The sequence below is a fragment of the Oryzias latipes genome, chromosome 22 (genome assembly GCF_002234675.1).
Source record: "Oryzias latipes chromosome 22, ASM223467v1".
NCBI lineage: Eukaryota > Metazoa > Chordata > Actinopteri > Beloniformes > Adrianichthyidae > Oryzias > Oryzias latipes.
The window spans coordinates 6681704-6698248 of record NC_019880.2 but is presented as its reverse complement, the minus strand read 5'-3'; the positions used below and the strand labels follow the sequence as shown (position 1 = coordinate 6698248).

Here is a 16545-nt window from a genome sequence, read left to right as displayed (position 1 = left end):
TTGAGGCTTCAGTACGGAAGCCGTTAGGTGACAAAAGGAACACCGTCCACGCCTTTTACACAGCAGCTGACCACCAATTCGTCGTGTGTGATTTAATTATGTCTGGCAATGCTATTAATGCGCGTGTTTAGATGTTTTTCTCCTCTGAGATTTTTCTGTCTGCATTTCTAAGCTCATGTTCAGATTTGTTGCAGTTTACGTGCACCAAAGATGCACTACTCAAACTGGCTCATTGACATAAAGAACAAGGCAAGCCTTCGAAATGAGTACCAAACATCTTTCAGCGCCAACTGGAATCATAGACGGGATTCCGCAGACATGGAGAACAGTAGCAAGAAGAAGCCCAACGAAAGAACATCCGAGCTTGCGATCCCCAATCACCTCTGGAAGAGGGGTGAGTATCGGGGGGGAAATGGGCCTGGTGGGAATAAACCTATTTTTCCTACACAGCAGGGCGTGTTGTGTTTATTTGTTTATTTATTTGTAAAGTCTGAAAATGCGTTGAGTTGTGGAAACGCGGTGGGTTTGCAGCAGGCTTCCTCTCTGGGTCAGAGAGGAGGGCGAAGGCGTGCTCTGTTGCCAAGGCGACGGTCAGCCAACAGGACGTGAACCAGCAGGGTTAGGGTGGCTCGAGCGCGATGATTGCCGCGACCTCTAACTGGGAAAATGCATCATTTTTATTCTTTCAATGGATATTTGACTGACGTGCGCAGAAGGAGATTAAAGGAAATGCATCGTAAGTGGAATTTGAAACAAAGGAAAAAACGGAAAGGGGAGGAGAAACGGCTGTCGATGCCCTTTCACCCTCCCATCCACTCAAGAATTAACTACCTCAACTAGTAGGGGGTGAGAACGATTCATTTTAACGAATCAACTCATATCAGAATTTGTGGATGACGATCCGATTCACAGTCAATGTTGGTTCATTTTGAACGATCTGATTTAATCCGATTAAATGTTAATTTCCACATAAAAAGAATACAAACTGAAAATTTAAACATTATACCACATTACAGGGGGGGGGGGGGGGGGGTACCAAGGGAGGAACATGTGGCCCTTCAGCAGAAAGCTTTGCCCACTGCAATTTTTGAGTGGATTTTGGTCAATTATTTATTATAATTTTGAGTCAATTATTGACAAAGATTAAGAAATCCTCAATGCAAGCTTTTTTTAAGCATTGGTAATATCTCTTCAGCTACAAGAACTTCTATTTTAATCTTACCGTCTGCAGACCCGAGACAATATTTGAGCTGACCCTCTACACACATAGTCCCATGGCCTCAGATAAGCAGAAATACCTGCTGTGGTAATACAACCCAAAATGTGCCACTGCCACTCTGAATGGTCGCATGTCTTTGCAAAATCAAAGGGTTTCCACACATTGGACTGGAATGATGGCTTGATCATTTCCGGCTGCCATCACATGTGTGTTGTCCACTGTGATGACACTTGGTTAAAGTTAAAAAACGATGTCTTAATCTAAAAGGTATTTTCCAATATCGATTACAATCAATTTATTTCCATTTGAAATGATTACATAATGATATAGGTTAATTCAATTATCAACTTGCCTCAGAGAGATCGGTCCGGTTGGATTGTGGGAATATAAATTGATTCATTGATTATCATTAGATTTTTCAATGATTTTCCTATTTTGTGTTGTTACCAAAACTAATGTAAACAATTGACTCCCTTTGATTGTGATCATTGAAATCCATAAACACTAAAACGACCTGAATGTTTTGATTTCATTTGAGCATCTTTTGTTGTGTTTTTCTGTTTCTTGCAGGTTACAAAGTCATCAAGAAGATTGGAGAAGGTGCATTTTCAGAGGTGGTGAAAACTCAGAGCCTAAAAGATGGAAAGTTTTATGCCTGTAAAACAATGAAGCAGACAATAAAAAGGTATGGCTTAAATGCCAGGCATGTCCAAAGCCGGGACCCTGGGAAAAAATATATTTAGACGTGTTCCTGTTTTATGTGAAGAGATGAAAAGTATCCCCATTGCAATAGAATTTTAATAAAATACTTAATTTGTATTTAATGTTAGCAAATGCAGGTTCTAAGAATCCAGGCTGATGGGTTGACCCTCACACTTTTTCACTAAGTCAGATCTGACCTTTTTTGCAAAAAAGTTCGGACGCCACTGCCAAATGTTTTTATCATTTAAACCCCTTTGTAAAGATCTAGATGTTTCTTCTCACATCTAATTGGAACTTAAATTTACTTTCTTTAAAAAAGAAATTTGAATCAAACTTGACTTCTATTTACCACAAATGTCTATTTAAAATAACCTGCATTTAACAGAAATAAATAAGAAAAAAAAATGCTCCCTTAATTAGTTCTCCAGTGTAGTGTGAGAATATTTTTTCATAAAGTCATGTTTTTTATAAACAAATAAAATCTCAAATTAACACTCCATTCCACCACTATTACAATGATCATGACAGTCCTTTAGCCTGCTATGATCATTATTTCTATATCACGTTGAAAAGACATACTGGTATGATGTGTCCAAATTCTTTCACTACGCACTATATAGTGCACTATATAGTGCGATCGCCAATTTGTAGTGCTGTCCGAATCTACAATTCCAAAATCCAGTGACCTACAAATTTCCCAGAAGTCCCTGCGAAAAACCAGTGATCCTTGCTTGATGCTCACTAGATTGGCGAATACAGAGCACAATGCATTGCATCTGAACAGTTTTTGCTAAGAAAATGTATTTTAATGTATTTTTTTAAATTGTTTTCCTCTTCAGAACTCAGTGGATTCATAAATGGTCGTTGCAAGTCGCTTATATCAATGAGGTTTTAACTTTGTGAAATCGATAACGTCATATAGGCCGTTAAAAAAAAAAACACACACACAAAAAGAAAAGTAATAAAACAAAAAACAGAGAGCATGGTGTCTGAATTGCTTAATATCCAGGACACTACACAGTCCCACACTATATAGTATTTTAGTAGTTAGGGAGTTGGATGGGAATTCAGACATAGTATCTGGGAGAATAGGTCAAAACAATCAAGGACACTAAAGAAAAACTATAATATTTGACTGTAACAGAACCTTTATAACGTCATTCATTTTGTTTCATATTTTAATTTTCATTATATCAGGCCTTTTTTTTTCAATTTATGGCAACATCTGTAACTTTCTTCTTGTCATTTTTGGGTTTAGAATGAAGGTATTTCTGAGTTTTAGTTTAAAAACGCACATTTAAAGTTAGGGTCTTGTTGGTCTATAGGTTTGTTTGCTTTTTAACTACGTTCTGTTATGGCATTTTATTTAAACATTTAATGAGCAATGGGAGGATAGTCCCTTGGGATGCCACACTTCCTCCTGCTAAATTTATAACAAAAGATGACAAAGTAAAATGAATTAACAAACAAAAAACTCATTAAGTGTATGACCAACAAAAACAGCTCTCAATTTTACAAAACATATTTAATTAAGACACAGAACAAAACTGCTGTTTAAAGACACTTAGAAGGAAAATAGAAAGAAAAAAATCCATTCAGATCATTTAAGGTCATGGAAACAAAAACAGGTCGGTAGTATAGTTTTGAAAGAGCTCTCCTAAATAAAGTGAAGGATGTAAAGAGAGCAAAAAGAAGTTGGAAGCTTATTTAATTCTTTTGGAGCTAAAACGCAAGAGAATTTCTGTGAAATCTGGGTATGTGAAAAAATAAATGTGATCAGTATTTCAGTCAAAATGACCGCCTTGGTAGAACTATAAGGAGAATAAATAATGTTTTTTTAAGTTTGGAACAGGCCAACAAACTTCAAGAAGTCCAGGCGATGAAGAGACTCAGCCCTCATGCAAACATCATTCAACTGCATGAACTCATTTTGTGAGTGCACTTCATGATGTCCTACTTCACACCCACGCCAGCTGTTCGGATCATTAGACCTGATTTCAAATATTCCAATGTTTTAGCGACAAAGTGACGGGAACGGTATCCCTCGTCTGTGAGCTGATGGAGATGAACATCTATGAGTTCCTACAAAGTAAGTCTGCTTTACTGGAAATTAAACATGTTTCCATGATAGGATTTATGGGAATAAAAAAAAATGCTAATGGACGTTTCCTGCTTTTTCCTGCAGAAAGGAAAAAGCCTCTACCTGACCATATGGTCAAAAACTACATGTACCAATTGTGCAAGTCACTTCAACATATGCACAGGTATGAATGAATACATTTAAAAGGCAGAATAGAGAAATAGAGACTTTTCAATGCCTTTTTCTCTTACAGTTGTGGGATCTTTCACAGAGATGTAAAGCCAGAGAATATCCTCATTAAGGTAATATTCACCTGAATCAAATCCTTTTTTTATTTTTTTATTTCGAGGGCCTTTAACATTCCCAACTCAATTTGCAGCAAAATGATTTAAAGCTTGCCGACTTTGGCTCGTGTCGGAGTGTTTACTCCAAGCCGCCGCACACAGAGTACATCTCCACGCGCTGGTACCGAGCGCCCGAGTGCCTCCTAACGGACGGGTATTACAACCTGAAGATGGACATCTGGAGCGCCGGTTGTGTCTTCTTTGAGATTATGAGGTACTGCTTCCAAAAACGGACTTTTATTTAAATAAGTCAATCCTCCAAAGTCGTTCTGACAAATATTTTCAAATGCTGAAAATTTGTTTTTTTCTTTCAGTTTGAAGCCTCTCTTCCCTGGAGCGAATGAGTTGGACCAGGTTGCCAAGATCCACAATGTGCTGGGAACTCCAGATCAAAGTCTCCTCCAAAAGTTTAAGCAGTTGGTGTTCCTTCTGTTATGCTGCATTGCTACAATGTAGTTCATGACATTTTTACATACATCTGTGCAAAAACACCCCATTATTCATGTGCCTCAATGTGTGGCAGGACTCGAGCGATGCCCTTCAACTTCCCCCCGATGAAGGGCACGGGCATCTCTCGTCTGATCCCCAACTGCCCGGCTCCCGCTCTGTCCCTGCTTTATCAGATGCTGGCATACGATCCGGACGAGCGCATCTCTGCAGAAACGGCCCTGAGGCACACCTACTTCAGAGAGATCAGGTGAAACGTTTTAAGAAAGGAATCTGAACTGGATGACAAAAATCCCTTGTGTTGCCGAACTTCAAAATATAAACAGAACCACGTAGAATGTGCTATAATCAAAGCATGTTTAATGCCTTGAATCCAGGATGACAGAGAAGAAATCCGAGACTTCTCATTTCCTTTTTGGAACTCTGGATGCAGCGGGAAACAGATTAACGCAGCAATCGCTTGAGAAAATCTGGCGGCCGAGCAGCTTTGGTAAACAACTGAAAGGAAGACACATGAGACAGACGCCGTTAACAACTGTAAGTATGTGCTGTCGACGCCCACTTTTGGATTGGCGTAAATGCAAAGTGTCCCTAACACGTTTGGTGTGTTTTTAGCACAACATGAAGCACAAAACAGACCCGCTTATTAGACACAACACTCCTCATTACCTACCGCCGTTGTCCAAGATGAAAAAGGTCGTTTCAGGACCGCAGAGGTCGTTCAGAGTCTCCCCTCCGCCAGCTTTCACCTCCGATAACAGGGAAGTGCTGCCTCCCATCTTGGCAAAAAAGTGTCTGCCACACCTGGTTAAGGTAAATATGACAGGAAGAAGAACTGCCATCTTTACACAAACCAGTCAGATCTACCAGTAGTTGATATAATTGTGTGAATTTGACTAATTCTTTTTTGACGCTTCGGTCCCATTTTTGTTTTCACAGCATCCGAATGGTTCCCAACAGTCCGGTCCCAAGACCTGCTTACCCCCCCTGAACAGCAAAAACAAGGACACCTAAGGGCAAAACCTGAGACGGGGCAGAGCTGGAACTCTACGACATGCTTGAGAAAGAAAATGCAATAAAGACAGAAAAAACAAACATCAAATTTGTCACGTTACTAGAAATGCAAAGGCCTTTGCTAACAATAGTCTTTGCTGTCATTTGGGTTGTGTTGGCTGTGTCTTCCATCTGCATAGGTTTGTTTTTAATGATTATTTTAGACACTTAATTCCTTCACACAAGACAAAGTATGTGGCGAGCAACATTCAAATTATCAACTAAATTCTTGGAGGTGCTGAGTGTTTCTATGATAAACTTACCTCCACAACTTCTGAAATCAACAGATGATGAATCCAACAGAAAAGTCCTGGATTGAATTTAAATGTTTCAAAATGTAAAAGGAAATTCTAAAAATGGAGAAAAGTACTGAAACATTTAAAAAGAGAACTGACAGAGAAGGGTTACGTCAATTTAAACTACAAAAAAAAAAAAAAAAAAACTATAGCATTGCCTACAAAATAAGACACATATTAGTAAAAATAAAAATATCCTTAATAATCGGTTACAAAAAGTCCAACCGACATTTAGCAATAACCAGTTCTAGAACACATTGTCTATTTTTGACACATTTATGTCCCAGTCAGTTTAACCCTGATATTTTCTAATGACAGATGTCCTTTTCATTCCATTAATTACATTTTAGCAAGTCCTAGACTAAAATGTTGGGACAAAAAAAGTTTAATATTAAATAGGAATATGACAAGTTTGTTCAAAAACAGAGACATTAAATGCAAAAACATGTTATGAAAAACATTGTCAAACCAAAACATGCAGTAAACATGCTTTGCTGTCAAATATCAAATCTAAACTGACATATTTGTGAATTAATTTAGCAATTAAAAAAAAGAAGTCAATTTCCTTTAAATGCAGAAATATAAGAACTATTGAGAAATTAGGAAAAGTGCAGCATGTTTTTGAAAGGTGTGAATGCAGAAAGAAAGAGCCCAAAACGATGTATTCAAGATTATTTTAATATTATTAATATGTATATTTTAGGCTTTAGAAATATAACTATCAATGACAAAACTTCCACTGGAGTAATGGTAGTTTGCTTAGGCCCCATCAAATCAATTAATTACAATATACACATTATGATACAGAGCACATTTGAATCTGAAATAATATTAAAATAAATGCTCAATAGATAAAGGTTTTAATTTCTCTGTTTTTTTTTTAACTTCTTTTCTATTTTCTCCACATACTGTCAGCCATCTGAATTCAGAGCACACCCAAAAATGTAAAGCCATTTTCTTCTTAGAAACTAATTTAAGTGCAAACCTCTTTTTTTTTCTATTTTCTTTTAAAAAGACTATGATTGCAGCATCCAGCTCTATAGATTCAGGTTTAAAGACCGAGGAGGGCAAAGCCAGGTGCAACAAGGCAATCCTCAGCCCACTTATTCTTTTTGTTTGTTTTGTCCCATTAGAGTAGTTATAAAACAACAAACAGCTAACAAAATCAGTGCAAAGTTATCAATGGGGAGATTCTACTTGAGGAAGGTCAGAAGTAGTGGGAGAATGGAGATGGATGCAACCGTCTTCAGAAGCACTTGGTCGGAAAAGGATAGTCGTTTCAAAATGTAACTGTAGTCGGGGAGCCTGGATCTCAACAAAGGGATAAAGGGAATGCTGGGTAGAAAAACACAACTATCCTTTCAGTTTCAAGCCACAATCTGGATTGCATCCAAACAGCCAAGTCTTAGTTTCCAGATCCAAAAAAAAAAAACAGTCTGATGAGATCTGACAGAACAAAGTTTAAAAGGAAAAGAGATCTTAAAATGTGTTAAAACTCCACAGTACAGTCAGTAATTGCACCGTGACTTCTGTCGTTCCTCCTCTAAGACAAGTGAGTGACAAACGAAAAACAGAGAAGCCATCAACAGAAAGTGGGACAGGGAGGGGAATCAAAGAAAAGGAAAACTTGCAATGCTTGCAGGGTGAAGAGCAGCATCAGACTCTGGGTTGCAGGGTTCTTTAGCAGCAGAAATATTGTGGCTATACTACTGTTCCACTGGGAGAGCTGGCTTGGTTTTGGGATGACAATAAACCCTGGAAGAAGGAAAACAAGGAGATTTGCGTTGGGAAAGTGCACATACTGAGGCAAAAAGAAAAAAGAAAAAAAAAAGAGAAATCGAAATCTGTGCAGAGGATGGCAGACGTTTCAGCGACAGAAATCTTTGAAAATAATTGTCATTTTACTTTACTTTTACTTATTTCACTTATCAAGATTACCCTAGAAGCATCAGATTCTAATAATGTCTTCGTAATATTCTTTTGTAACCAGGTTCCACAGTAATAAACAGTTACAGAAACGTTTGTTGCCATTTTTTATACATAAAAAAATTCAGAAATATGTCAATTTTAGCTCTACCATCATGTCTCTTTCAAAAAATAAAAAAAGCTACCAGTAAAAGTACACAAGAATTTGCACAGTTTTAAAGCTAAAGGCATGCAAGCAGTTGCAGATTTAAGACAAATGTAGTGCAATTAGCATGAAAGCTGGATTGTGGGTAGTTGTGTGCAACGGCGCTTTCATAAATCTTCATTTTTCCAGTAACTGATGCGGTAGAACTGCTACGGTTTGATCACAGTCAATGGATCTGACTCACAATTTCACAGCTTGATTGGAGTTTCTGACATTTCATTTCAATGTTGATCTATTCTCCATTCCGAAAATAAAGCGTGTTTTAATTTTGGAAAAACTGGTGCTTTAAGCTTCACCAAAGAGGGGCTTTCAGAAGCAAAACTAATTTTTTGTTATCTTTTTACACACATAACCTTCAGAAAAGCTGTTTTTTTAGCCCAAAAATATACATGAAAAGTCTAAAAACACAAGAGATTTAATGAATCAATAAGAGAAGAGAAAATCAGTTCATCTTTTTTAAAGCAGCCTTACTAATAAGTTGAATTTTAAAGTCAGTTTTAAATCATTTTGCCATTTAAGTCAGAAGCAGAGGCAGTCAGTAAAATCTTAAATACTAGCATAAGTTCAGCTATCCTGTAAACAGATTTTTGAACAATGTCTAAGAAAGTTGTCAAATGTTTGAATAGATTAAATCCACCAGTGGTCGCTAGATAACGGAATAAATCAGAAGAGAAATGAGTTCCAGCATTTGAACACAACAGACGGGGGTTTGGAACTGAACCTTCCAGGTACCGGTACACGGTTTCTCTAAACAGAAGCAAAGACAGAACCGAAGCCAACACTGAATGAGAATGTTTGGGTTCTGGAGATTAAACTAGTTTTAGTCTATAAAAACAAATGTAACAAATAGAAAAATTTAACTTTCACCGTGGGTGAAAACTTCACTCAAAAAGACAATAAAAATTTAAAAAAAGAAGCTTCTTTAAAGTAGATTTGACATGAAAAGCAGGTGTATATTCCCTTGATTCCAGGGGAAAAACTGCATATTGTTCACCAAACTAAAGAAAAGAAAAAAATCTATTCTTTATACTTTTGTACGGTCTTATTAAAGTCTGACAACAGCTTGAATCTTTCACACGTTTCCCATGTTAAAAAGAACTTACCACTTTGCCTGGCCTTGCCCATGTGCAAATAAATCCTTCCTGACAAGCAGTCACTAAACAGTCCTCTAAAAATATGAGTACAGTTAGTCTCTCGTGTGCTATTTTTTTACAGATGAGGGGCTCCAGGAGGGGGATCTCCTCCATGCGCGGGCACAGCAGCGTTCCCAAAGTCTTAGCAGGGTCTGTTTTGGTTTTCGTCAGCAGGTTTAGCTTGTCGCTGCTTTTGCTGCTGATGTGGCCCATGCTGTGGTTGCGTTTGTGGTCCTTCTCGTGGTGGCGCTCTTTCCGGTCGTGGAGTGAGAGTGTGGCAAATTTACTCACACCCGTCGCAATGGCGCTGTCCATGATGCCGCTGCTGATGCCGCCGCCGCCGCCAGCGCTCGGCTTGTTGGAACTGTTGGCCGTTGTAGTGCCAGCTGAATGGGGAAGGCTGTTGGAGCGCGGTAAAGCAGTTGAGAGGGAGTTGATGCCCGGGGTGCTGGCACCACTGTTGTTTCCGTTGGTAGTGTTACTAGATGTGTTAGTGATTATTGTAGCCCCCGCAGGAGGGCTGGTAGCATTCATCACGTTAGTGTGAGTTCGTGTCCGTGAGAGCGGGAGGTGGGGAAACAGGATGTCCTCAGTCAGGTCCCATAAGCAAAGCTGGGTGTCCTGGCCCACCGAGCCAAACCGGTACGTCACGCTCACGGGCCGGCTGTCTGTGGAGTTGCGCTTGGAGAGCCGAGACTGTGTGCTGTTGGCCCGGTCCCGCCCAAAGTGGATTATTTGATCTTGGAAGTCCTCATCGCTGCCGCTGAACTCCATCGGGTCGCTCTCCTCCACACTGGTGGTGTAATGATCAAATGCTACCACACTCACCCATGACTTGTGACCGTGACCTCTGGCGATAACCCTGCAGTCCAAGAACGACCACACGGTCACTAAATCGTCCTCTCCGCCGGCGACGATGTACTTTCCGTCCGGGCTCCAGCATACACACAATAAGCCCCCGAAATAGCTCTTCATGGTGCCGTGAAGCTCAACGGCATCAAAGTTGAAGACTCGTAGGAAGCCGTCTTGGCTCACACAAGCCAGAAACTTCCCATCTGGAGAGAAAGCAAACTCATTCAGAGCCCCCTCGCCCACTGTCCACTTTAGGAGAGGGTTCCGAGTGGATTTGCTCTTGCAGGTGTGCACAGAGTAGTTCTCTCCCTGTTTGAGCAGCTGGTAATGGGGAGCGGTGGTGCCGCAGGTGTGCTCCACGTTGTACAGGTACATGTTCCCGCTGGCATGAGACACTAGAAACAGGCTCTCGGAACCAGTCACCCATTTCACACAGGTCACTCTGGACTTGTCTATTAACCTCTGGCCGTAGAGAAGGCAGGTGGAGGTTTGAGTGGAGGAAGACAATTAGAAGAAAAGAGAAGACAGAAAAACATATTAGTGCAAAATGAAACCAATGAAGTGTAAATACACAAAGTACAGTCTGGTTACTGCATTTCACAGAGCATTCAAATTAAAGGGAACAATTAAGGATGTAATTTGGATAAAGACGCATGCCGATGTTTTTTTCTAATGATGGAGAACATTTATAGAGAAAATTAAGCTTAAAGTTGCATCTCTGAGTATTTCTTCATTCAAATCATTGTGAATCAGGAGCAGATGAAAAAAAGAAAAAAAATATGATGGGCGGAATACTAGCTCCCTGCTCTGCTCCATTCTGATGCCTCCATTTACAGACAAATAGATCCATAAACGTCTTTGTTTTCCTCGTCTGAGCTGGAATCTGGCTCAAAACGCAGCTCGCCAATTTTGTTGCACCAGTAATGTTAGGTTAGGGGTGTGAGGGGCCGTAAGCTAGCGGGAGAGCGTATAAACAGATGGAAGACGGGAAGTGGGGGCGGGGTTGCTTCGCAGCAACGGTCCTGCCCGCAACTCAGGTGAGTTTCTATAAACTAGATCTTAGATCTTAGAAACGATGTCCTAGAAAGTAACACAGGTTTGTTGATTTTGCATTTAAAGGGTCTTTAACTTTTTACCTTTACCAAAATAAAACGAGCCACAACATTTTTGAAGTAGATCAAAATTTACAATTTATTTATATAGTATGCAGAGTTAAGGTGCACTGTATGCTAAAAGGGTCCGTCTATTTGTATCAACATTTTCTTTAAAGGAATTAACTTGTGGATTAAAAAGCAAACTGGTTTACCTCACAGATTTTATTTTATTTTTTTAAATCAAGCTCATAAATGTTGTCTTGACATTAGAGTAAGTCCTGTGTGGATTCATTGAGATGAGCTCTTCCAAAACTTAGCAAAAAAAAAACAAAAAAGTAATCTTTCAAAAAAACAAAAAACACATTTTTTTTTAATGAGGTCAGAATAAGAAAACAAAAACTTCTGTTGTTGAGGTTACACTGTAAAACATGACTACATATTCTTCAAAAGCGGATCAGCAGTGGAGGTTTGTTGGGACGTACCTCCTCATTGAAGAGTTTGCTGGTCTCCTTTTTGATGGGATCAATCAGCTGTACCTGTCCCGCTGAGAAGCCCACCAGCAGGGACACGCTCTCAGCTGTTGCCGTTAGGTGGTTGAAGTCGTGACATGTGGGCTGCGTTCCCTTGTAAATGCGCTTGTCTATGGGCTTGCTCAAGTCAGCAGCCTGAAAAACAAAGACAACAAAAAAATCACACCGAGTGCAGACAGACACGCATTAATATTTAGGGGACAGTGACATTTGCAATACATGTGCCCATAACAAATGTAAACTCTGCATTTTCATCCAAAAATGCCGACTAAAAGGATAAAGGTCTAAAGATTTAGGAACGTCAAAACATAAGTACATATCTAAAAAAAAAGCCTGATTTGTTAATCATTCACAGTTTCAGAACACTGGTAGAACAGAAAATGTTTTATGATTAAGGACTAAAAGTTTTTTTAGAGAGCTTTAAAACAATTGAAAACATAAAAGAAGCACAACAGTGTACTTGCATTTGCCAGAGTGCAAAAGACCAGGTTTTGAGCTACAAGACTGTTAAACTGACACACTTTGCTTCACCAATAATGAATTGCACTTTTGGGGCTAAGGAGCAAAAATGCTTCTTAAAGTGAAGCTCAGTCATCTTTGACAGGAAGCTCTGCAAATGTGTGTCCACATTTCTAACCGGGGGGGGGGGGGGGGGGGGGGGGGGGTAAAGGGTGTTTTGCATTGATTGACCTTCATGACACAGAGGTTTTCCTTTGTGTTTCAGACTGACATTTAAAGAATTGAGGTGGTGCCCTCTTATGGACATGTTATTAAAACAAGCTAACAGAAGAAATGCAATTAGATAAAAGTGTAATAAGAATAAAAGTGATGAGCTTGAAGACACCGAATGGAGTTTTCTGAATCTTTTATAGCCCAGATAAAACTAAATCAAGTCAGAACGAGAAATAGAAAAATATATATATATAACCAGAACAGCATCTTCATTACAAATGCTTACATTTGTTTATATGATAGCACATTACTTCTCATCCTTTTAAGTTTTCCTGTTCAACTTACTGCACAACTAATCTATAGCATAAGAAAAACGTTCAGAGTTGCACTTCAGCACGGTGCAGACGTTTAGGCTTCAAACTTTAAGGGTTTTTGTTGTTATTTTTTGGACAAAAAGACCTTCTCTGTCAGAAAAGCGAACATCTCTGCCCGGCACATCCATGGCTATTTCAGCCGGACAATACAAGACCTCATTCTGCATGACTTGCCTGCTTACGTGCTTGACTGGCCAGCTTACAGTCCAGGTCTGTTCTATTGAAAACACACACCAACTAAATTGGAGATCTCAGAAATAATGTCCACATTAATCTGCTACACTTTGACATGGATTTAAACCGCCTTCTCCTGTAAATAAACAGGCACATCTCCAATAAAATGATCTATATTTATAAGAGGAATTAAGACAATGGAACATAACGTTCTTTAAACATTTTTGACATGTCAACATTTTTTTATTGCTAGTTTGTACAGACAGTAAATGTCTCATGTACTTTGTTTTGATGCAACTAAGCTAAACAAAAAATTAAATACTACTAATTGTATATAAATGTACTTTTATATGACTTCAGTCACATATCGTCGTCGTTTCTCTAATTGTGTTTGGAAAGAAGACAGAAATACAAGAAGCCCTTTGTTTTTACGTACGAGGAAAAACAAAAGTTTTGCATAATGATTTGCTTTAACAAAATCAAAACAATGCATAATGGTTGAGTGACGACACCCAGCAGAAAACAGTCTCAACTCTGCCGGGAGATCAAATGGACTTCTGTTCATGGTTAGAAGCCATAAAGAGCAAGAGGAGAACACTGCTTCTACCCATAGCTGAAATCAAACTAATATTTAAGGCAAAGTGGCATTACTTAGAGTGAGGTCTGTTAAACAGGTGGGGATTTCCACAGCATATTCAACAGTTTTCCATTTAAGCAAAGACTCATATGTCAGAAATGTTCAACCAAAAATCTATAATGGAACTATATTCTGATTGGGTTAAAATTAATACACTAAAAGTTTTGTAGAAATAATAAAATAAATAATAGATAGATAAAAGTAATCCAAGTAAGAGTCAGAATTTTCTAGTTCCAGAGTACGCCGTTTACCAACAAGAGTGATATTTTGACAATCATAGAATTCAATTAAAATAAAATGATCAACAGCCTGCTTTTTATAAAAAATAAAATAAAAATGACATTCGAATTGTATTCTTCAAACTGCTCCCTTGCATTTATGGAATTTGTAAAAACGTAAAGTTGTAAAATGTATGTTTATATTTTTTATGCTTCATGAAAGGAAAAAGGAAAGAAATAATTAAAAATATCAGTTTTAAACTCATTAAAAATCCATTTAAACTCATCTAAGTGTAAATTGGTCAGAATAAATTAAATCTTGGGCACTTTCATAAGTACAGGTAGGCTATACAGCATTTACAGCTAATGAATTCACTGAGTGATATCATTGAATGTGACTCATCACTCACAATACCTAGGATCCTTGTAAGTCCTAAAACTGCAGATATTTCATTTTCAACGACAGATTATTAACAGGTTTTGACAACTACGTCAATCCAAAAGTAACAGTCTAAGCCTGTTTTTTATTTTTCCATGCATAGCATACACATTAAACACTTTGGTACGCTATGGTACTTCAGATGAAGAGTCAGCTGATTCTTGTCAACCAGTTCTTCTAACCAGGAAGAACTCATCTTGCGCTCAACTTTTGCTGACAAACCAAGAAAGGACAGATCCAGCTATAAGAAAAAAAAAACTCTATAAAAGCAAAAACAAAAACATAAATGCTTCTTCATTTAGAATATAGCTTGTGGGTTATTCTGTCATGAAAACAGAACAGGCACCGCGTTGTGATGAATGGAAATCAGTCCTCATGTGATTTCCAGTAGTTAAATATTATTTTTATCTAAACGATCATCATATATTGTTCCAGAAACAGTGAAGCTTGAAACCAAATTCCTTGATTTTAAGCTTTAAAAAAATTCTGCTTAAAAGTTATACATGTACAGGACAGTGAGGATATATTTACATGTAAATGTAATTAGAAAAGCCAAGATAGATTATATGTCCACTGTATTCAAATGATTAGTGCTTAGTGTGGAAAAAAATAATTTTAGCTTATTTTCAAAGCTGCAAATAAGGTTGTTAGGTTCAGGACTAAGCAAATTAAGCCAGGAACAGTTAGTTACATAATTAATAACATAATTATATTAAATTATAACATCATTTTAATGTTCAAATTGATCCAATGAGTTCAATTTGTTAAATTTGCAATTTTACCCCAATATCATCAACATCTTTATTTAAAGCGCTTGCACACAATTAAAAAAGGCTAAACATAACTAATTCAATAAATAAGTTAAATAAAACAATCAACTGTAATGAAGACCTAACCAGCATGTTGCCTGCTTTTTGATCTGATGGAACATATTTAGTGTTTATTCCCTTAGCATGAAGGAGGATGGATGGATGGATGGATGGAGAGTCCATTTAAGATTCTACTCTCACTTTGCGTCCAATAAGTTAAGGCGATGTTACTGTTTACATGGATTTAAAGGTAGTAATCATACTTTGATTTAACAGGTGGGCTGCCACATCAGTTAGAACAGTCCGATACTATTAGAGTTTGGGATAATCCGGTTGTTTTGATAAAACACATGACTGTCACAGTCTAATGGGAATCATTCAATTGTTGATCAACATACATCAGGAAGGGAGAGTCGACAGGTGTTACGGATAGCAACTTAGAGAGACCATCACCATCAAGAATATATTTGATCACGAATTCTCAAGTACATTTGCACAGCGATATTTCTTGAAACAAAAGATTGGGGTTTCCCTAATGTCCCTAATAACCTGCCACCGAGAAAAACACGATAACGGAGAAAGCAAAGAGTTCAGCCCTCGGCCTCGGACTAGTGCTAATGTAGCTAAGGTTAGCGTGTTGCGCTAGCAGGCTAACTTAGCCTGTAGCTAACAGGCTAGCTACAAGCTAATTTCAAAGTCAAGTACCTGCCAAAGTTATTTTCCCAACACGGATCACCGTAACCTTCAGCAACAACAGAGGCAAGAGTCACGTACATGAACCACCGGCATGTCAACTCTCCATCGAAATTAGCAAAGTTAGCACGCTACCTTTCTTACGCCTTTGTAGATGTAGAAGTACAGCTCACGGCCCACATTGAAGCAGATCCTGTCGCCGTTACCCGACTGGTCGTTGACGTTCACGAAGGAGACCTTAACGGGGTTGGAGCCCTGCGAATTGAAAGGCACCCTGTTCGGACGGCTGTATTCAGAGTGAGTGAGGAGTTTATAGACACCTTCCCGAGTGGTGAACTGAGTTTTAATTTCGTTCATCTCCTTCCCTCCTCCCTCCGCCGCCATCTTTGAAATTAACATTCATCCCTGTCCTAAAGCCGGATCTTACGCAGAGGTGGAAGCGGGTATTCCGACTATCTCATCCCCCCCTAACGGCTCTGAGAGGAACTGCATCGAAGTGGAGAGATTTTAGCACGTTGACGGAGATCATGGATATCTATTTATATTCGTCCCTACGTAAATACAAGAGATTGGTAAAATGAAGCTGCATTTCAATTACGATGTAGAACATTGCTTTCTCATAACTCACAAGTAAAAAAATAAAAGAAA

General features: G+C 38.5%; 2 protein-coding genes across 3 annotated transcripts; one reads left to right on the top strand and one right to left on the bottom strand.

Moving 5' to 3' along the window:
• The first annotated feature begins 15 nt into the window (after positions 1–15).
• On the top strand, positions 16–5890 carry mok (MOK protein kinase). Of its 2 annotated transcripts, none has more exons than XM_004082191.3 (12): positions 16–394; positions 1790–1904; positions 3764–3853; positions 3940–4010; positions 4107–4185; positions 4255–4303; positions 4381–4559; positions 4660–4761; positions 4869–5042; positions 5170–5329; positions 5408–5605; positions 5732–5889. In XM_004082191.3, the coding sequence occupies exons 1-12, from the start codon at positions 211–213 to the stop codon at positions 5804–5806; spliced, it is 1476 nt and encodes a 491-aa protein (XP_004082239.1). In that variant the 5' UTR covers positions 16–210; the 3' UTR covers positions 5807–5889. The 2 variants fall into 2 exon arrangements, with proteins under 2 accessions (XP_004082239.1, XP_011488508.1); XM_011490206.3 differs by lacking the exon at positions 16–394 and adding an exon at positions 562–736 and having other exon boundaries at positions 5732–5890.
• A 911-nt stretch (positions 5891–6801) lies between these two features.
• On the bottom strand, positions 6802–16360 carry wdr20 (WD repeat domain 20). The gene is made up of 4 exons (XM_004082189.4): positions 16033–16360; positions 11834–12016; positions 9376–10719; positions 6802–7896 (listed from the first exon to the last, which is right to left on the bottom strand). Exons 1-4 carry the CDS (start codon positions 16294–16296, stop codon positions 7843–7845), a joined length of 1845 nt encoding a protein of 614 aa, XP_004082237.1. The 5' UTR covers positions 16297–16360; the 3' UTR covers positions 6802–7842.
• Positions 16361–16545: the final 185 nt, after the last annotated feature.